A 23,441-nucleotide genomic window follows, 5' to 3' on the forward strand; every position below is an offset into this window, starting at 1 on the left:
AAATACCACAGCCAGAAGGTATTTTATAATAAGCAGATTATAATTTCCTAAAGAGAGCAATTTCAGGATTCTCTGCTTGAAACAACTCAAATTCTATGTAACAAAGTTAAGTCAGTATAATTCTGACACTCCATTTTCTAGTATTCAAAATATTGATTCTTATTCTGCTCCTTCACATTCAGAAGAAGCCACTGGACTTCTATGACTATGGAGTACATAGTCAAAAGCTGGAAAAAAAAGAAAGAAAGAATGAAAGGTAGCTTAGTCTAATTTTGTCTGTATGCAGATTCCTGGCTACCTCCTTTCCAACTAGAAAGAGCTATAAGGATACATTGCCTGGTTGAATGACCCAATGCTATACTGAGGGAGACATGAGACAGACTGTGGCCAGGGTTACCCAGATCTTCTATTTCCAAATACATCTCAAGGGACTAAGGTGGTAAGTAGAGGAAAATTCCTTTATTATAGAAGAGGCACTATGAAAGTCATTGTCTAAAAAAAATCTAGGGAAATGAAGCTTCTGTTACCTACTCGAAGATTCTTATTTGAAAAAAAGCTTTGTTTTTATATAAATAATGATGGAATATATATCACTGCTTTGTCCCTCCAGAGTGACACCTCCATAGTTGGTTACTCCCTTTCTGTGATCTTATAGCCCTTATCTATGGGTTATCACAGCATCTTTCCATTGTTTTTAATGGTCTGCCTATTTCAGTCAGCTCTGGGAGAATGCAGAGTAAATATGGAATATAAGGAATTTCTAATTGTGAATTAGAGCCCTCCAAATAATAAAAGATTGTTTAGCTTGACAATTGTATTTATTTCATAAAACCAACATTTACATTTTAAAAATACTATCTTATAAAAAACAGAGTTTCGCCTTCTATTCAAAGAATCCTTGGCCTTATCCTCTCATATAATAGTTGCTGACAGGTCTCCAGAAATCATGAAAACTTTATACACAAACACACATACACAGTTACAAATACATAAGCTCATTATTGCCATTATTCATCCAGCGGGCAGACAGCAAATGACTCTCTAATGGCCCATCATCCATTACAATTTGCAAAATAATAACTGTCAAGATTTCATTTATATGTTTACTAAGACTAAGAGAAGGGTTTGCAAAACAACTGGTATATATCACAAGAACTAAGACTACTAAAATCATTTGTGCAATGGAACAATGTTAGAACCATCAAAACAGAATCAAACAGAAATTTTGGTTGGGAGAGGAATATAGATCATTTTTTGTATGTTGGTAAATTTAGTTGAAATGATGCAAATTTGGCAGACTCCAAAGTAATCTTTGAAAACCTTTTAAACTGTAAATGGAAATATTTTCCCCCAACCAGCCCATTCACAGTACTTACAGCACTGAAGTTAGCAAAATTGCTTGGGTCAGCCTCTTTATTGGTAGTGGTAGCAGTGGTAGTAGTAGAAGTGAATGAATCACAAAACATATCAGGATCTTTTTCTTTAGGGCTATCATTGTCTGGGAAAGGCTGAAATGGATCATTCAGTTTAAAAGGATCAGAAGAATCCAATTTGTTGATGGGTCTTTTCCCTGGATCAAAATCATTACAATTAACTCAACATGCAAAAATGGCAAACAAACACAGAAGAACATGAACACAGAGAGCATTAAAGAACTGGGGGTGGGGGAAGGGAGGTGAGTGCCTAAAGCACATTTTTTAGTATGGTCTTTAATGACCACACCAAAGGTCAGTCCTCAACTCTTTAATATACAACCTCTCAAATACATTCCAGCTATATGTTGCTAAATGAAGAAACAGCAAAGGGGAAAGGAATGGGCCAGGAATCATTTCTGCCCAGAGAGTAAACCCTGTCTTCCCCAAAGCAGCATGTTCCCAAGAAGAGAGAGGAAAGGATGAAACAGGAAGAGATGACAAAAAATAAAGACAGAAATGGTCTTTGCTGTTATAACCTCAGCCTGATAGAGCAGGAGTAAGGGCAAATGACCTCTGAAAAATGACTATAACCCAGCAATTGCACTACTAGGTATTTATCCAAGGGATACAGGTGTGCTGTTTTTGTTTTTTTTTTAATTTAAAAAAAAAATTTTTTTTTTCAACGTTTTTATTTATTTTTGGGACAGAGAGAGACAGAGCATGAACGGGGGAGGGGCAGAGAGAGAGGGAGACACAGAACCGGAAACAGGCTCCAGGCTCTGAGCCATCAGCCCAGAGCCCGACGCGGGGCTCGAACTCACAGACCGTGAGATCGTGACCTGGCTGAAGTCGGACGCTTAACCGACTGCGCCACCCAGGCGCCCCACAGGTGTGCTGTTTTGAAGGGATTCATGGACCCCAATGTTTATAGCAGCACTATCAACAATAGCCAAACTATGGAAAGAGCCCAGATGTCCATCAATGGATGAATGGATAAAGATGCAGTATATATACAATAGAGTATTACTTGGCAATCAAAAAGAATGAAATCTTGCCATTTGCAACTACGTGGATGGAATTGGAGGGTATTATGCTAAGCAAAATTAGTCAGAGGAAGACAAATATCATATGACTTCATTCATATGAGGAATTTAAGAGATAAAACAGATGATCATAAGGGAAGGGAAACAAAAATAATATAAAAACAGGGAGGGGGACAAAGCATAAGAGACTCATAAATACGGAGAACAAACAGAGGGTTACTGGAGGGGGTGTGGGAGGGAGGATGAGGGGCATTAAGGAATCTACTCCTGAAATCATTGTTGCACTATACACTAACTATTTTGGATGTAAATTAAAAAAATAAAAGTAAAAGTAAAAATAAAATAAAATAAAATAAAATAAAATAAAATAAAATAAAATAAAATAAAAGACTATATTCTTCTGATTTTTCTCTGGATCAATCTATCTATCTAATACCTGGGAACATGATTAAAACTTACCTTGGAGTACCCCACCTCCTTTTTGCCACCTACGATATTTCAAATTGAAGAATGAAGAGAATGTTTTGAAGCCCAGGGCCTAAACTTTTGTGGTTGCTGATAAACTAATTTTTGATCAAACCACAGTGTTTTGCTGTCGCTCAACTCATCACCATTTTCAAACAAGTTCTCTAATTTTAAAGTCTTAACTTAGTACTTCTTGAAGGAAAATAACACATACAGGTGTTAAATATTTTCAAATACGTATTTTTCCTAAAATTTGTTAAGCTGCTAATAGCAATCATAACAGAGTCTTTTCATCACTGTAGCAGCTTACAAAAGATGTTCATATCGATCCTTCTAACAATCCTGTGAAGGTAGGCGAAATTGGGAGTTTTTGCCACCATCTAACAGCTCAGACAGCTGAGGCTCAGACATATGAAATTACACACTCAAGGGGCACCTAGGTGGCTCAGTCGGTTAAGCGTCCAACTTCAGTTCAGGTCATGATCTCGCGGTGAGTTCCAGCCCCGTGTTGGGCTCTGTGCTGACAGCTCAGAGCCTGGAACCTGCTTCAGATTCTGTGTCTCCCTCTCTCTGCCCCTCCCCCACTCACACTCTGTCTCTCTCTCCTTCAAAAATAAACATTAAAAAAAAAATTTTTTAAAGAAATTACACACTCAAGATCACAGAGCTAGTCTGAGGACACTCAGATTTAGCACCCAGATCTTTAAGCTCCCAGTCTCTTTAAGCTCTCTCCAACAAACCATCCTTTTTTCCTTGACACTTCTATAGTGATGTATACTCATTTTGATGAAAATCCTTAGATTATATATTATTTTACTTAGGATTTAAAAAAATAATTTCTCTGTTGGCATCATACAGGTATAAAACTTAAATAAGGGGTGCCTGGGTGGCTCAGTTGGTTGAGCATCCGACTTTGGCTCAGGTCATGATCTCACAGTTTGTGAGTTCCAGCCCCGCGTCAGGCTCTGCGCTGACCGCTCAGAGCCTGGAGCCTGCTTCGAATTCTGTGTGTCTCTCTCTCTCTCTGCTCCTCCCCTGCTCATACTCTGTCTCTCTAAAATAAATAAATGTTAAAAATTTAAAAAAACCAAAAAACAAAAAAACTTAAATAAGCTAATTGACTCATTTGTGTTTTTTTTCTTAATTTTAAGTCCATTATAGTTAACATAAAGTATCATATTAGTTTCAGGTGTACAGTGTAGTGATTCAACAATTCTAATATATTACTCAGTGCTCATCACTGTAACTCTTAATCCCCTGCACCTATTCCACACATCCCCCACCCACCTCCCCTCTGGTAACGATCTGTTTATTCTCTACAGTTAAGAGTCTCTTTCTTGGTTTGTCTCTTTTTTTTTTTCCTTTATTCATCTGTTTTGTTTCTTAAATTCCACATATGAGTGAAATCATACGGTATTTGTCTTTCTCTGATTTATTTCACTTAGCATTATACTCTCTAGATCCATCCATGTTGTTGCAAATGGCAAGATTTCATTCTTTTTTATGGCTGAGTAATATCCCACTATATATATATATATATATATATATATATATATATATACACACACACACACACACACACACACACACACACACACACACACACATACTGCATCTTCTTTATCCAATCATCAGTTGATGGACATCTGGGCTCTTCCATATCCTGGCTATTGTAAATGATGCTGCTATAAAGTAGGGGTGGATAAATCTTTTCAAATTAGTGTTTTCATATTCTTTGGGTAAATACCCAGTAGTGGAAATACTGGATCACATGGTATTTCTATATTTAATTTTTTGAGTAATGTCCATGCTATTTTTGACACTGGCCACACCAGCTTGCATTCCCACCAACAGTACACAAATGTTCCTTTTTCTCCACAACCTCATCAACACTTGTGTTTCTAGTGTTTTTGATTTTAGTTATTCTGACAAGTGTGAGGTGACATCATGTAGTTTTGACTTGCACTTCCCTGACAAAGAGTGATGCTGAGCATCTTGTCATATGTCTGTTGGCCATGTGAATGTCTTCTTTGGAGAAATGTCTGTCCATGTCTTCTGCCCATTTTTCAATGGGATTATTTGTTGACTTACTTGTTTTTTAATATACTCTTGACAATCTTACCTTCTAGAAATATATAATATAGGCTCTTTTTCCTTAAAAGATAGAAATCATTTACTTTGTTTACCTGATTTTTCAACAGACAATTGAGTGTTAACAATTGTACATGCAATTTTTTAAGTCAAAAAAGAAAAAAATAATCTGCCCAAGAAATACCACGGGGAGGTTATTATGAAAGGCAAGCATAAAAATCTGTAACTACTGTGGCTAAAAATTTGCCAAGGAGTGATACGTGATTAAAATAACCATGTACCAGATAGGTCTTCTCACATAACAGCCTAGCAACACTATGTCTACTCAGGGATTGCCTTTTTAGCCACCTCTTGTGAACTATCTTCGTTAAAAACAAAACAAAACTAAAAACTAAAAACATTAAGAATTTATTCCTGGACCAAAAAAATTACTTTTAGAAAATAAAGGAATCTCTTACTAAGTGAGGTAAGATAATACTTTGCTTCAAGAAAAATACATTCTTTTAAATTGCTATGTTGCTGAATTCTGGATACCAAAAGGCAATATATTGTCACATCAAAGGATTTAAGGAAGACTTTTGCATTAGGCAGGAAAAGAAGGGGACTTCAACTTAATCTTCTCTTACAGAAATTAATTTAATTAAAGCACTAAAGTGAGAAAACTGTTGGGTAAATGGTAATCAATGAGTTTCCAAAAAGCAAGCCATTTCACTGATACTGTCCTTTCCATTTACTGTCACTCTAAAATGATTTAAAAAGAAATGAGCTCTTGCCAGAAAAGTGGTTCATGTTACCCATGCTAGCCTCTTAGGCACATGTCTGTAATTCTGTACGGAGGTCAGAACAGTTTCTGTCATCTTTTTTGACTTGTTTTGGTTAAAGCCCTTTATCTAAGTCTATGAGACCCACACCAATATTTTTCAGAAGGAGAAAAAGCATCTCAGTTGACTTAAGAAAGATACCAACTCTCGTACCAGGTGGTGGTGGGCAGGGTCTTGTTGGAGTTCCAGTCTTTGGTGGCAGTGCTGGGGGTACATCTTCACTTTTGACTGATGTTTCCTCAAGCACATTTTTTTTAATGACCACATTATTGACAGAGCTTGATGTGGCTGAACCAAAAGGATCTTCATCGTTGACCTTTGTTTGAAAAGAAATGTTATACGTGGCTATATAAATTATACCAACCAAATTATATATGGTCATGTAACATTTAAAAGAATGATCTTCATTATTATGCAGCTTTATTTATTTCAATTCGGAGAGCACTGACATGTTAACCTTTGCATTCAGGGCCAAAAGGGAAAAATTTTTAAAAAACTGTTTTATATGAGTAGTGATTATAACATCACTACTTATTAAAAGCAACATATCATACCAAAACAAGCCAACTCTGGATTAAAAGTTTTTCAAGCTTGGGGAACCTGGGTAGCTCAGTTGGTTAAGCGTTGGACTTCAGCTCAGGTCATGATCTCTTGGCTCATGAGTTCAAGACCCCACATTAGGCTCTGCGCTGATGGCTTGGAGCCTGGAGCCTGCTTCGGATCCTGTGTCTCCCTCTCTCTCTGCCCCTCCCCTGCTCACACTCTGTATCTCTCTCTCTCTCTCTCTCTCTCTCTCTCTCTCTCTCTCTCTCTCTTTCTCTCTCTCTCTCTCTTAAAAATAAATAAACATTAAAAGAATTTTTTTAAGTTTTTCAAGCTTCAGGAAATACAATACCACCTGAGGTCCATTTTAAAGGGACTATATGTTTTTCCTCAAGTGAATATTTGATCCAAATGATAAAGAAAAAAAATACTGATTCCACACTTCCCAATGTACTTAAATATAGGAAAGATTTAATACTAACGCCAAAGAAAATAGCATCTTGAAAAACATTAAAAACAACTTGAAAGTTAATTTTTAAAAGCAAACTGATCCCATGGAATGACAAGTTTTAACGTGCCTTTCTAATACCGGGAGTAATGAAAGATTCACTTTTCTATAATGAATCAAACATGATGGGTTTAGATCATATTTAGGCCAGTGTTTTTCTACAGTACTACTTAAAATGTGGGCTGTACGTAATTCTGTGTTGTGGGGAGACAGACACTGTGCTGTAGAATGTTTAACAGCACCCCTAGTCTCTATCCACTAGATATGAGCAGTCCCCCTCCCCAGTTGTGACAACCAATAATGTCTCTAGACAATGCCAAATAACTGAAGGTGGGGGGGGGGAATAACATCCAGCTGAGAACCGATGATATAGACAATTTTACATATACTCTAATTTTACTCTTTTGGTCTGAATCAATCCTAGAGCTACACTGGAAAATAGGTAGTGGACATACAGAGCTGGACTATGTGTATTAAATGTCTTACTACTAACCCTAACAGCCTCAAAACATAAAATGAAGTAACCAATGCAGAGAAGACAGAATGATGCCCAGATTTTACAGCTATTGACCCAGATAGTCAACAGGGGGGAAATGTAGTTCAACTGGAAGAAATATATTTAATTTTCTTTAATATTTATTTATTTTTGAGAGAGAGAGAGAGAGAGACAGAGAGAGAGAGAGAGAGAGAGAGAGAGAGAGAGAGACAGAGCGTGAGCAGGGGAGAGTCAGAAAGAGAGAGGGAGACACAGAATCCAAAGCAGCCTCCAGGCTCTGAGCTGTCAGCACAGAGCCCGACACAGGGCTTGAACTCATGAACTGTGAGATCATGACCTGAACCGAAGTCGGACGCTTAAGTGACTGAGCCACCCAGGTGCCTCTTCAACTGGAAGAAATATGTTTAAAAAGGCAGAAGACTTGGGGTGCCTGGGTGGCTCAGTAGGTTAAACAGCCCTAATTTGGGCTCTGCATTGGCAATGTGGAGCCTGCTTTGGATCCTCTCTCTCTCTCTGCCCCACCAGCCTCACTCTCTCTCAAAAATAAATACTTTTTAAAAAAAGACAGAAAACTCTTAAAATGAAGCTGTTGAGCTAAACTGTCAGTAGAAAATTATAATTACCTGTACCATCACCACCATCTTTATGTATTGAAATATGTCTACTTTAATTATATCTTATCATTTTTTTGTTTTCTTTTTTTTTTTTTTTTTTTTTAAACTTTCAACGTTTATTTATTTTTGGGACAGAGAGAGACAGAGCATGAACGGGGGAGGGGCAGAGAGAGAGAGGGAGACACAGAATCGGAAACAGGCTCCAGGCTCTGAGCCATCAGCCCAGAGCCCGACACGGGGCTCGAACTCACGGACCGCGAAATCGTGACCTGGCTGAAGTCGGACGCTTAACCGACTACGCCACCCAGGCGCCCCTTGTTTTCAAAAAATTTTTCATGTTTATTTTTAACAGTCAGAGAGACAGAGCATGAGTGGGGTAGGGGCAGAGTGAGACAGAGACACAGTATCTAGGGGCACCTGGGTGGCTCAGTCGGTTGAGCGGCCGATTTCGGCTCAGGTCATGATCTCGCAGTCCGTGGGTTCGAGCCCCGCATCAGGCTCTGTGCTGACAGCTCAGAGCCTGGAGCCTGTTTCGGATTCTGTGTCTCCCTCTCTCTGACCCTCCCCCGTTCATGCTCTGTCTCTCTCTGTCTCAAAAATAAATAAATGTTAAAAAAAAAAGTTTTAAAAAAGAATCTGAAGCAGGCTTCAGGCTTTGAGCTGTCAGCACAGAGCCTGATGCAGGGCTCGAACCCATGAATCATGACATCATGACCCGAGCCAAAGTCAGATGCTCAATCAACTGAGCCACCCAGCCGCCCCATCTTATCTATCATTTCTATCTGAAAACAACATTTACAGTAACTTGCTGAAATCAAGTTGCAATGTCTGTGAGGGCTACATAACTGAAAGGAAGGATTGTTCCACTGGTAGAAACACAGTATATTTTACTTTCCCACTTAATCATTGCAGATTACCTTTGATAATGTGCTGAAGTCGGCAAATCCATCTTCAAATGATTCATTTCCAAAAACAGAAGCAAAGGGATCTGTGGCTAAAATGAATAAAGAAAATCAATCCAATAGGACAGAAATACTCAGAATTTCATGCCTTCTTTTGGTTGGTACAAACATTCAGACAGATGAAAAATACCTAATCCTAAATATCAGTTCCTGAATTTGTGACTTAAGTCCACAAAGATAGTGAACAAATTGATACCTCACCCCTGACACACATACATTACATTCTTTTGTATAAATCAAGCCATGAATGATTTCAGATCAAAAACAAGAAAACTAATTCTAGGTTTAAGGCTTTGGAATATGTCAAATCATATAGTTCCCATGCACTTAAACTATTTCTAATAAAGCCATCAAGAAATAAAAAAAAGCCAGGTCCCATTAATTTCACATTTCACACTCATCCTTCATGGCACATTTTAAATGTTGTCTAATCCACAAAGCCTGGGATAACCTAGGTGTCTCTAATTCCCACAGCAAGAAGTGATTTCTTCCTTCTTTGTGGCAGTGACTGCATTCTAGTTTGTATTATGGTTATCTGTGATTGATATGTCACCATTATTAGATTGTAAAGTCCTTAAAAAAAGTGAATATGGCTTATCCAATGAAGAATGAATGGTCAAAAACATTTCTTGAATATCAAGTCCAAGAAAATACAGTTCTTACCCCCCAAAATCTTACAGTCTAACAAGGAGTCTAACAAGAACATGTTGTAGGCTTCTTCTAGGAGAAGAAGCCATTACATTTGAGATAGGTCTTTTAAACAAGGAATATATGGAGGTGGGAAAGAGAAAGACATTCCAGGCAGAAGGAACAGGAATTGCAAGCATAATTATTTAACCTGCTCCCAGGCACGAGAAGTTTTCTGTTCGATCACAGTGCACTGCTAAATGGATTAACATTTCAGCAGGAATAAACTGATCTACTCTGAACCATGTTTCATCTATTCAGGCATAATGACTACCAATAAAGTCAAAGAATGTTTATAGGAATTGTTACTTGATATAGGAAAACAGAAACAAAGGAAGGCAAAGAGAAGTGCAACAGACAGGGTAAGACAGAGCAAGCAAACAGGCACTGAAAAACTTCCCTTATTCTTCCTTAAATCTTCATCTTTACATCAAATTGGTTTTAAAACAAAAGTGTGTGATGAATCACTGGATCCTACACCTGAAACCACTATTGCACTGTATGTTAACTATAATTTAAATATAAAATTGAAAAGAAAAAAAAATAAAAGTATGCCCACATAGCCATTTAAATGTGTAAAGTGTGCCTTTACCTCTAAAAATCAGTATACCATGGACATAAACTGAAGAGGGGCAGAAAGTCATGTATTACTTTTGGTTGCTTTGTTACCAAGACAGTCATGAGCTGGAGGAAGCAGGTAAAGGGGGTGGGAAGAAGCATAAAGAAAATCAGTCCTTTAGAAATATAACAACTCTGATCTTGAAGAGGAAAAAAATCCAGAGTTACAGGAAATTCTACACGTTAGCCATAAAAGATATTTTTTTATAACTACACAGCCCGGGGACCAGCCTAGTCATGGCTGTTGTTCTAGGCTTTCCCTTCTTTTTCCTTCTCCGCCTGTTATTGCTGATACCACAGCAACTGAGGCACAACCAGTGTACAGATGTTCTCCTGAGTGGTAGAATGGTAATGAGGGAGAAGGAGTTGGCTCATTTCCTTGGAGGGACTAGAAAACCTGCTTCATGCTTGTTTTCTGCCACAACTCTTACAAGAAGTCATGACACACATGGCAACAGTGTTGAGTTAGGTCAAGTTTGACTGAAATACTGTGAATACTTTAACACTGTGAAAGACATTAATAAAACACATGACATTTGTGTATAAAGAATATGCTAAATATAGTTTACTGGAGTTTTTCTACACTTTCTTCATCAGAATAAACGACCTATTCAGCATTGGTCCAAACACTGGGGAATGTATCCTGGATGAATGACAAAGCACTTTTGCCCAAAGTGGGGGATTAAGACTTTGGCAAGAATTTTCTAAGATGCTGATCATGGCTGATGTGAAGTAGAGGCCTGTCTAGAAACTGGAAGGACTCACTGAGTACGAGCTTATCCAGACCATGTAACAAGACACAGTCCTACAAACTGAAATCATGACCTGAGCTGAAATCAAGAGTCAGATGCTTAAACAACTGAGCCACCCAGGTGCCCTAAGGGAAACTAGGTTTTTTAAAAAATGTTTATTTATTAAATAATAAATTATTTATTAATAAATAATAAACAAAGAAGGAGCACACGTGTGGGGGAAGGGCAGTGAGAGAGTAAAAGAACTTGTAAAAAACTTGTAAAAGAACTTTTGCAAGCCAAAATAAAGTATATGCAGAAACTGAGTCACCTGCATTTGCTTTAGTATTCTTTCAGTCTGCAATGTGTCTATTCACAAGGATAAATGATAAAAAGACCCTAGTGTGAGGCAAAATATTCAAAATATCTGATGTCCTTCTATCTCTATTGTAATCACTAAATTAAAAAAAAATATTTTTAATGTTTTATCTTTTGAGAGACAGAGAGAGACAGAACATGAGCTGGCAAGGGGCAGAGAGAGAGGGAGACACAGACTCCAAAGCAGACTCCAGGTTCTGAGATGTCAGCACAGAGCCCAAGGTGGGGCTTGAACCCATGAACACAAGATCATGATGTGAGCCAAACTCAGACACTCAAGCTACTGAGCCACCCAGGTGCCCCTGCAATCACCAAATTTTAGAAGTAGGAGTAATTTATCATTTAATTTTTAAGAACAAAAGTTTATCTTTAGGTTTATAATTATTTTGAAAGCTTACATTTTTCCTGTTCTATGGGATTAATCTTTTTTTCCTGGCTAACCTCTAAACTTCTTGGTGAAAAATAGCAGAGATATAGGGGTGAGAATAAAGAAGGCAAACATTGTGACCTTGGGTGTATAATGCCACCTCTAAGAGTCTCAGTGGTTTCCAGATGTTAGGATTTTGTGAATAAGTAAACTAAGTAAATACATTAAAAACCAACATACATACATAAAGTCGGGGGAAGGGACAGATATCTGCTCAACAAAAATAACTAAAAGAGTACATTTTTCATTTCACAAACAAAAGGGTTTTAAAAACCAAAAAGAAGAGAAAACAATCTTGGACTAAAAGATTCCTTTCCAGGAAAAGACAGCTGGCAACAATTCTTATTCTCTCTCTCTCTCTCTCTCTCTCTCTCTTGTCCCTATTTCACTTGGAACTATCAAAGAGTATATTACAAGTAACATTAATCAGTAACATTAGCCAGGATTTGGAAATCATTAAACGAAAAAGTAGTAGTAGCAATAGCAGTAGCAGTAGCAGCAGTAGTAGTAGTAACGGTAGCTACCATTTACTGTGATAGGTACCACAATAAATACCTTAACATACATCATCTCATTTAATCTACCCAACAAACCCATTAAGTAGAACTATTAACCTCATTTTATTGTTTAGGAAATGGAGACTAAGAAAACCTAAAGAATTAGCAACTTTTTAAAATTTTATTTATTTATTCTGAGAGAGAGAGAGAGAGAGAGAGAGAGTGAGTGAGAGAGAGCACATGGGAGGGGCAGAGAGAGAGAATGAAAGAGAGAATCCTAAGCAGGCTCTGCACTATCAGCACAGAGCCCGATGCAGGGCTCAAACCCATGAACTGTGAGATCATGACCTGAGCCGAAACCAACAGTTGGACACTTAACCAACTGAGCCACCCAGGCACCTCAGCAATTTTATCTGAATAAGTCCAGACAGTTGGACTCAGGCACTCATGTCCTAATCATGACAACCCCTCTCTAAACTGTTTACACTTCCATTCAATTCAAAATCTTATGCCAGTGTAGCAGATTTGAGACAAATCATTTATTTATTGCTTCTGCAGTCAATTGATAAGACTCTGCTATGTCCCAGAAGCTCTGGGATGGGAGTGTAGGGATACAACATAGGATGACTCCCAGGTCTCTGCTTGGGGAACTGAGTAAATGGTAATGCTATTAACAGAGATGTGATACCCAGAAGATATTTAGTACTGTTTTATATTTCATAGGGTGAACAACTTTACTTTCAGACATACACCTGTGACACATTAAGTAAAAGACCATTAAATATATATACATATAATAAAAATATAATATAGGTAATATAGTAAACATCATTTTAAAGAATATAGGTAATAAATAAATTTGAAAAAATTACATACACATGTATGGGTGGAGAACAGGGCTAGCAACTTAGGTTTGTGGTTAGTAACATGATCAAATGTTAAGAAAGATCTCTCTCTCAAGTTAAAAACATACAAGTGCCTGGGTGGCTCAGTTAGTTGAGCATCTGACTCTTGATTTTGGCTCAGGTAATGATCCCAGAGTCGTGGGATTGAGCCTGTGCCAGGCTCCCCACTGAGCATGCAGCCTGCTTAAAAAAATTCTCTCTCTCCCCAATACAAATAAAAACCATAATGAGATACTACCTCATACCTGTCAAAATGGCTAAAATTAACAACTCAGGCAACAACAGATGTTGGCGAGGATGCAGAGAAAGAGGAACCCTTTTGCACTGCTAGTGGAAATGCAAACTGGTGCCACCACTCTGGAAAACGGTATGGAGGTTCCTCAAAAAATTAAAAATAGAACTACAGCAATTGGACTACTAGGTATTTATCCAAAGGATACAGCAGTACTGTTTTGAAGGGGCACATGCACCCCAATGTTTATAGCTGTGCTATTGACCATAGCCAACGTATGGAAGGAGCCCAAATGTCCATCAATTGATGAATGGATAAAGAAGATGCGGTACATATGTGTATACACACGCACACACACGCAAACACACACACACACACACACACACACACACACACACACAAACAATAGAGTACTACTTGGTAATCACAAAGAATGAAATCTTGCCATTTGTAACACTGAATGGAACTAGAGTGTATTGTGCTAAGCCAAATCAGTCAGAGAAAGACAAATATCAGATGACTTCACTCATATGTGGAATTTAAGATACAAAACAGGTGAACATAAGGGAATGGAAGCAAAAATAATATAAAAACAGGGAGGGGGACAAAACATAAGAGACTCTTAAATACAGAGAACAAACTGAGGGTTGCTGGAGGGGTTGTGGGTGGGGGGATGGGCTAAATGGGCAAGGGACACTTAAGAGGATACTTGCTGGGATGAGCACTGGGTGTTATATGTAGGGGATGAATCACTGAGTTCTACTCCTGAAATCATCATTGCACTATAGGCTAACTAACTTGGGTGTAAATTAAAAAAAAAAAAAAAAAAGATTCTCTCTCCCTGCCTGCCCCTCTCCTCCACTCATACTCTCTCTTAAACAAACAAACAAACAAACAAGCAAACAAAAACAGGTTAAAGACTATACTAGCAGTGACATAGATGACAGATTATCAAGTAAAAAAAGAACGGAAGCAATTTAATATCACACTCCAACTGAAACAAAGTAAGAATCTCAAGCAAAGTTGAGCATAAGAGGAACAATCAGGGTCCATTTGGGGGTAAAACAACAGGATTTGTCAATTTATTGAAGGTGAGGAATGACAGAGAAGTCTAAGATGATTGGCTAACTGTATCATTAGCACAGAAAGTAAAAATGCTAATACTTTGAAGGAGAGAGTATTTGGAAAAGATGATCATTTCAACTTTTAAGCTTGACACCTAAGGGGAAATACCCAGCGGGTAACTCGAAGGCACTGAAGGCTCAGGAGAGAGTTCAACACTAGAAGGCTAAATAGGAGTCATCAGGAAACAGGCTGTAGCTGAAGGCACAGAATTGGACATCCCCACCACAAGAAGTGTGTATTTTGAGAAGAACAAAAGCACCAGGCTAATACAGAACTAAAAAGATAACCTCTACTCTTAAGCTTTTTCTCCAGAACACTGAGATTGTTCTCTTGCTCCTGTTTTGAACAAAAGGAGACATCTGTCCCAGATACCCCCCGGGAGCAAGTTGTCCTGAGGGAACAGAGACCAGAGCAACAGGAAATCTCTCAGTTCATATTAGATCAGAAGTTCTCAAGGTGTGGACCCCAGAGGTCCCTAAGACCTGTTTAGGAAGATCTATAAAGTGAAAACTATTTTCAGAATATTAAGATGTTATTTATATTTCTTAATGTGCTGATATTTACAACTATGTTGCAAAACCAATGGTAGATAAAACTGCTGATGCCTTACTGGGAATCAAGGCAGCAGCACCAAACTGTACTATTTGATAACCATTGTATTTTTCTCCATCACAAACTTGCAGGGAGGAGAAAAATAAAGGACAGTTGCACTTAAAAATGTCTGTTCTGGATAACCAATACAAATTATTAGTTTTAATAAATTGTGATCCCAAGGCACACATCTTCTTGTAATTCTGAGTAACAAAATGGGAAATACACACAAAGCACCTCTGCTGAGTAGCAAGTATGATCGCTATCTGGAGGAAAAGCACTTGCATGATGGTGTGAGAAACAGGTTGAACTAGCTGCTTTTTTCATGGAATGTCCTTTTTACTTGAAAGAAATAACAGAGAAACAATGATTATTCAGATTTGGGTATTTGGCAACATTTCTTCCAAAATAAACAGGGAATCTGTCACTTTAAGGAAAGCAACTGACAGTATTTGTTGCAGATGATAAAAATTCAAGTAAAAATCAGTATCTTGGAAAGTTGTATTTGCCCCTAATCTTAATATTACACCAATACTTAAAGACTCTGATAAGATGGATGGTGATATTAATAAATTTAACTTTAATTAAAAAAAAATTTAAGTTTATTTATTTTAAGAGAGAGAGAGAAAGAGAGTGTGAGCAAGGGAGAGGCAGAGAGAGACAGAGAGAGAGAGAGACAGAGACAGAGAGAGAGAATCCCAAGTAGGCTTCACGTCGCCAGTGCGGAGCCCAACATGGGCTTGATCCCATGAATCGTGAGATCATGACATGAGCTGAAGTCCAGAGTCAGACGCTTAACTGACTAAACCATCTAGGTGCCCCAATAAATGTAATTTAAAAATATTTATACTAAAATGTGTCAGCATTTGTAAGATATGCATAACTCAGTGAACCAAGATTTCCCAAATGATCAATGCAAGTTACAAAATCATATATAGGTAAAAGATTCATTCAAAGTACAAGACAGACCAATGGATTTTAATGTAACAGAGTATAAAAGGTACTCAATACAACCCTCTTCCCGGGGCGCGGCCGGAAAGGGGGCCGCCCCCTCACCCATCACACAACGCACATTCGTGGGGAACCTGGTGCTAAACTATTCTTACACGACCTGCTTGCTTCTGGGTCGGGGTTTCATACCTAGCAGAGCAGCTCCCTCGCTGCGATCTACTGAACGTCAATCCTCAACACAAGGGTTTGTAAAAAAAGGTAAAAAAAAAAAAAAAAAAGAAAAAAAAAAGAAGAAGAAAAAAAAAGAAAGGTCCTCAATACAGTTTCATGTACAATACTACAACTAACTTTGAAGAAACTAAAATATGTTGAAATGTAGTATAATAACAAAAAAGAATATCCACAATTATCTTTAAAAAGGTTGTTGAAATATTCCTCCTTTTTCCAACTACCTATCTGTGTGAGGCCGGATCTTTTTCATTTCACATATTTGAAGCAAAACAATACAGTGCAGCAGACTGAATGCAGAAGTAGATATGAGAATCCAGCTGTCTTCTGTTAAGGCAGACATTTAAAGAGTTTCACAAAAATGTATGAACAATGCTACTCTTATAATTTTTTTTTTGGTTTGAAGTTATTTTTCATTTTTTAAAAAGTTTTTTAACCTTTTATTTATTTTTGGGAGACACATACAGAGAGAGAACACGAATGAGGGAGAGCAGAAAGAGCGGGAGACACAGAATCTGAGCTGTTAGGCTCAGGCTCCAAACTGAGCTGTTAGCACAGAGCCTGATATGGGGCTCAAACGCACAAACTGTGAGATCATGATCTGAGCCACCTTGGCGCCCCTGAAGTTATTTTTCTTAAATATGTTACTTATGTTAATATGTAATGGGTTTATTATCATGTTTTTAAAAGAAATTAAAAACTTTTTAAATTCGCAGTTTTAATTTCTAATATGGTTAGTACTTTAGTCTAATATGGTTAGTACTGATATAACCAATATAAACAAAAGCTCTCTAAGGGTCTTCATTTATTTTATTTTATTTTATTTTTTCAACGTTTATTTATTTTTTTTGGGACAGAGAGAGACAGAGCATGAACGGGGGAGGGGCAGAGAGAGAAGGAGACACAGAATCGGAAACAGGCTCCAGGCTCTGAGCCATCAGCCCAGAGCCTGACGCGGGGCTCGAACTCACGGACCGCGAGATCGTGACCTGGCAGAAGTCGGACGCTTAACTGACTGCGCCACCCAGGCGCCCGATTCATTTATTTTTTAAAAAGCTGCTATACTTGATAAATTCCAAAGTTACTGCTTGTGATTAAATAACCCACTCTTTCCTAATTTTTGTTGTTGTTGTTGAAATAGGAGTTGAAGTCTGGAATTTTCTCCACCAAGAGTCTTTCATGGATCTTCTACAAATTTCTTACTAATATGTATTAATTTCTTAACATTTTTCATTTGATTGTTTCTCCTATGCTCTCAGTACCCTTTATCAAATTTTGGGTTCCAAGGAGTTATTTTTTTCACTTACATTGTAGATAAATAAAGAGGCAGGATAACACAGAGGAAAATCAGTGGAAATGGAGTGAGAAACAAACGGATATGTAGCCCTGGGGCTCAGTTTTTCCTTCCATTTTTAGGAAATGAGGCTAGATAACAGTGTTCAAATCTTAAATGAAATGCCAATATATGGAACAAGTAAATGGGATTTCAAAAATTAACTCTGGGTGGCTTAGTCAGTTAAGCATCTGACTCTTGATTTTTGGCTAAGGTCATGATCTCATGGTTTGTGAGTTCGAGCCCCGCGTGGAGCTCTGCGCTGACAGTGGGGAGCCTGCTTGGGATTCTCTCTCTCCCTTTCTCTCTGCTCCTTCCCCATTCATGAGGACTCAGGAGTGCTCCCTCTCTCAAAATAAATAAATAAACTTAAAAAAAATAACTCTAAAATCATTTTATGTACAAATTTATAATATTTACTTATGATGACAGTGAAAACATGAAGCAATTTTGATCAACAGAAATGTTTAAAGTCAGGAGTTGAACTTATTTCTGTAGTTGGTTTTGGTTGCTCTATCTGAAAAACAATTCATCCAAAGAAGTAGTTATATACATTTTAAAACAAGAGCCTTGTAATCTCAGAGTAGTTGAAAATAATTTATATCCAGAGGTTTGCATAAAAACCACTTAACCTGATAGTACTTTAAAACACCAATGCACTACAATATGTCAATGTGGTTTGTAACATATATGAATGCATATATATTTTTACAAATTCAAAGACATTTAAAAAATATGAAACAAGAATCTGCCAACTCTCTGAAGACCTACCCGGAAACTAGTTTTGTGAAAAATAATATGAAAACTCTGGCCTATAGCAGGTCTATGATTGCTTCCAGTTCTAACAAAGTCAGCAATGTTAAGTTTGAGAGAGAGAAAAATATCTGTGAATAACCTTACTGCCATTTTTATATTGTGAGAATTGGATGAGAAGATAAGGCAGAAGCACCATAACAAAGTGGCTAATAGCATGAGCTCTGAAATAAGACATGGGTCGGACACTGCAATAAGTAATGCAGCCTTCGGCAAACCGCCTAACCTATGTTTCATTTTCCTCATCCTTAAAATGAGAAAGAACAGTACCTGTCTCTATAACCACGGAAAAGATTAAATGAGGAAGATGCAAAAACGAACTTTGGATGACCTTGTGTATAGCTGTTAAGAAAAAAAGTAAAAGAAAGTTCAAACCTCTGATACCTTTGGGTCTGTGTAAGGTCTCAGCCCCAGATACCACTAATAGGTAGCCTACTCAACTCAAAAGAGTTTTTGGTTCTAAGATCCTCATTCAAATCAACACATAAGCAGCATGCTAACAGCAGGCTAACAGGATACAGGTTCTTATTTGTATGTAAGGATGGTTCCACATGAAAATCAATCAATAAAATACACTCCATTAACAGAATGAAGGAAAAAACTCCACATGATCCTCTTAATTGATGCAGAAACAGCATCTGACAAAATTCAACATCCTTTCATGATAAAAATAACACTTGGCAAACTAGGAAAAGAAGAAAACTATTTCAACATCGTAAAGGCCATATATGAAAAGCAAACAGTGAACATATTCAATGGTGAAAGACTGAGATTTTTTTTCTCTAAAATCAGTAACAAGACAAGGATGCCCACTTTTCACCACTCCAATTCATCATAGAAGTCCTAGTCAGAGCAATTAGGCAAGGAAAAGAAAAAGGCATCCAAATTGGAAAGGAAGAAGTAAAATTATCTCTGTTGCAGACAGTATGACCTCACATGTAGAAAACCCATACACACACACACAAAAACCTGTTTACAATAAATGAATTCAGCAAAGCAGGATACTAAATCAACGCACAAGATCAGTAGCATTTCTATATACTAACAATGAACAATCTGAAAAAGAAATTAAGAAAACAATTTCATTTATAATAGCATAAAAAAGAATTAAATACTCAGAAATTAACTTAACTAAGGAAGGCATGTATGCTGTCAACTATGAAACATTCTGAAAGAAATGAAGCATACAAATAAATAGAAAGACAGGCCACTTTATGGGTTGAAAAACTTCATATTGTTAACATGTTAATACTATCCAAAGCAATCTACAGATTCAAAGCGATTCCTATCAAAACCCCAATGATATTTTTCACATAAATAGAGAATTCATCCTAAAATTCACATGGAATCTCAAGGGAACCCATAGAGCCAAAACAATCTTGAAAAAGAATAACAAAGTTACAGGTATCAAACTTCCTGATTTCAAAACTTACTACAAAGTTACAGTAATCAAGCAGTGTGGTACTGGCATTAAGACCGACATTTAGGGGCGCCTGGGTGGCTCAGTCGGTTGAGCGTCCGACTTCGGCTCAGGTCATGATCTCACGGTCCGTGAGTTCGAGCCCCGCGTCGGGCTCTGTGCTGACAGCTCAGAGCCTGGAGCCTGTTTCAGATTCTGTGTCTCCCTCTCTCTCTGCCCCTCCCCCACTCATGCTCTGTCTCTCTCTCCCTGTCAAAAATAAACATTAAAAAATTAAAAAAAAAAAAGACAGACATTTAGACCAATGATATAGAAGAGAGAACCCAGAAATAAACTCTTGCACATATATTCAAAAGATTTTCTACAAAGATGCCAAGACCACTCAATGGGGAAAGGCCAAGTCCTTTCAACAAATGGCATTGGGAAAGTTGAGTATTCATGCCAAAAGAATGAAGTCGGACTCTTACCTTACCTTACTTACAACAAATACAAAAAATTTACTCAAAATGTATCAAAGACCTAATGTAAGACCTAAAACTATAAAACTCTTAGAAGAAAACATAGAGAAAATCTTCATGACACTGGATTTAGCTATACTTTCTTGAAATGTTTATGTGCACATATTATGTGCTCAGGCATGGTTTAAAGTTCTTAGGACACACCACTAAAAGCATGGGCAAAAAAATTAAAAGTGGATAAACTGGACTATACTAAATAAAATTAGTTTTAAGCACCAACAAACAGTATCAAAAGAATGAAAAGGCAACACATGGAATGAGAGAAAATATTTGTAAATCATATGTTTCAGAAGGGGTTAATATCCAGAGTAAATAAATCCTACCACTCAACAACAAAAAAGCAAACAACTGATTGAGAAAACGGCAAAGTACTTGAATAGACATTTCTCCAAAGAAGATAAACAAATGGCCAATAAGTATATGAATAGATGCTCAATATCATAATCATTAGGGAAGTACAAATTAAATCAATGAGATGCCACTTCATACCCATTTGAGTGGCTAGTATCAAAAACCAGAAAGCAGTAAGTGTTGACAAGGATATAAAGAAATTGGAACTCTTGTCCACTGCTGGTGTGAATGTAAAATGGTATGGCTGACGTGGAAAACAACCCAAGTATCTACTGATGGATAAATAGATAAACTAAATGTGGTACATATATATAAAAGAATATTATTCGGTCTTAAAAAGGGAAGAAATTCTGATACACACTACAATATGGATGAATCTTGAGGATATAATGATACGTGAAATAAGCCAGTCACAAAATAACAGACACTGTATGATTCCATTTATGAGGTATGCAGAGGAGTCAAATTCATAAACACAGAAAGTAAATGGTGGTTGCCAGGGGCTAATGGGAGAGGCTAATGAAGAGTTCTTATTCAACAGATACAGAGTTTCAGTTCTGAAAGATGAACAAGTTCTGGAAATGGATGGCTGTAATACTTGCACCAATGAACTATATACTTAAAAATGGTTAAAACAGTAAATGTTTTGTATATCTTAACACAATGTTAAAAAACCCACTATCAGGACAAAATTGTTAAACAACCCCCACCACCCCCTATTCCCATCCTATATGTTCTGTAGGAAGAGTAACTGATTCATCCATTCATTCAGTCATATTATGTGCTCAGGTATGGTTTAAAGTTCTTAGGACACACCAGTGAATACAAAGATCCAAATTCCCTGGGACTTAAAATCTAGTGGCAGGAGGAGGAGAAAGATAGAGAAAAACAAAGTAACTTATTTAGTATGCTAGAAAGTAGTAAGCCATAATGAAAAAATAAAGAGTAGAGAATAGTAAGGGAGGAATGTTAGGCTAGGTGGGAACTCATAAATGTTAAATAGGGCCAGAATATGCCCCACTGACAAGGGGACATTTTGGCAAAGATTTGTTAAGGTAATGTAGCAAATCAAGTGGATATATGACAAAGATCATCCCAGAAATAGGGAACAGCTAAGGGCCTAAGAAACTGGCCTGTTGTTTCAGCAACAGCAAGAGAGCCAGTGTGGTTGGAGCAGAGTGAGTAAAGGGAATAATGGTAAGAGATACTGTTAGAAAGGTATAGGCCATTGTAAATCTTTTGCTGGATATAATCTGGAGGTAGAGCCAGTAAGATCTCTTGGCAGATTATGGATAACATAAGAGAAGAAGAACCAAGGATGATGCTAAGGTTTTAGGTCTTAGCAACATTAAAGATGAAATTACCATGAACTGAGATGGAGCAAGTTGCAAGAGAAGCAGGTTGGGAGAGGAAGACTAGGTGTTCAGTGGCAGACATATGTGTTAGCTATACCTATCAGATATTCAAATACAGGTATCAGTAGGTAGTTGGATATATGAGTTTAGAGTTCAGGAAAAAAGATGTGGCTAGAGATCTAAATGAGCATATATATGGTATGTGAAGCCAAGAAATCAGATAAGGTCCCCAAGGGAATACAGATAGAGAAGAAAGAGGTCCAGAGTCTAAGACCTAGAGTAATAAAACATGAAGAAGTTGGAGAAGAGAGGAAGAATCAGCAAAGGAGACAAAAGGAATGACCCAAGAGGTCAATGGGAAACCGGAGACCTCATTTGAACGTGGGTCCATTCATTACTCTTCTTTAACCTTGTGAAACAGTTTCATCTCTCCATGTTTTGATTTTCCTTGTCTGCACAATAAACATAATACCAATTACCTCATGTAGTTGCTGTGAGATTTAAATGAGACCAGGTATTGGAAAACAGCTAGCCCATGTAGTACTGAGACTGTGCAAGAGCGCAATAAACGGTATGTTATTAAGATGATTAACAACAATGAATGGTAGTTCCCTCTCAGGCTATTATAGTCATTTATTCTAACGCTTTACATAAAATTAGTTAGGAACTAGAAACAAAAGCAAGAGACACCCACAGTAAGCCTGCAATCTACTACACCAGCCTTAACCTGATGGTTCTTCTATCTATAAATAAGCTTTATCAAAACACCTGGTTTTCCTTGAACATGCCCTGTAAGTCCTGCCTCCCTTCCTTGCTCATGTTGCTCTCTTTGCTTCATTTACTCTCTTTCCATATGTACTTAACTAAAATTCTAACCCATTCTTTCAAGGCATACCACAAAAGCCACCTTCTGCTTTGAAATCATTCATGATTTACCCTGATTGGAGGTGATCTCCCTTTCCTTTAAATTTTTACAGTTTTGATGAACTTCCATGGCACTTACCATTTCAATCAAGAGTTAATTACAGTTGACCCTTGAAGTGTGTTATATGCAGATTTTTCTCAATAAATGCAATATAGTACTGTCAACGTATTTTCTTTATGATTTTCTCAATAACACTTTCTTTTCTCTAGCTTACTTTATTGTAAGGATACATATAACATACAAAATATTGGTTAATTGACTGCTTATGTCATTGGTAAGGCTGCTAGTCAACAGTAGGCTATTAGTAAAGGTTTTGGGGAATCAAAAGTTATATGAGGATTTGCACCTGCATGGGAGGGAGGTCAATGTCCCCAACCCCCATATCATTCAAGGGTCAC

The 23,441-nt window shown here is 37.4% G+C and overlaps 1 protein-coding gene across 3 annotated transcripts in view; it reads right to left on the minus strand.

Annotated features, from left to right (window-relative positions):
- EPS15 (epidermal growth factor receptor pathway substrate 15) overlaps positions 1-23,441 on the minus strand; it is a 146,039-nt gene that overhangs the window by 2,604 nt on the left and 119,994 nt on the right. For 2 of the 3 annotated variants that reach the window (XM_045035808.1, XM_003990092.6), the window contains exons 22-24: positions 8,914-8,990; positions 5,989-6,151; positions 1,377-1,570 (exon numbers count right to left, since the gene is read on the minus strand). In XM_045035808.1, coding sequence (XP_044891743.1) covers positions 1,377-1,570; positions 5,989-6,151; positions 8,914-8,990 — 434 coding nt within the window. The remainder of the gene's footprint in view (positions 1-1,376; positions 1,571-5,988; positions 6,152-8,913; positions 8,991-23,441) is intronic. The other variant, XM_045035809.1, reaches the window with a different exon arrangement.

The sequence above is a fragment of the Felis catus genome, chromosome C1 (genome assembly GCF_018350175.1).
Source record: "Felis catus isolate Fca126 chromosome C1, F.catus_Fca126_mat1.0, whole genome shotgun sequence".
Taxonomy (NCBI): Eukaryota; Metazoa; Chordata; class Mammalia; order Carnivora; family Felidae; genus Felis; species Felis catus.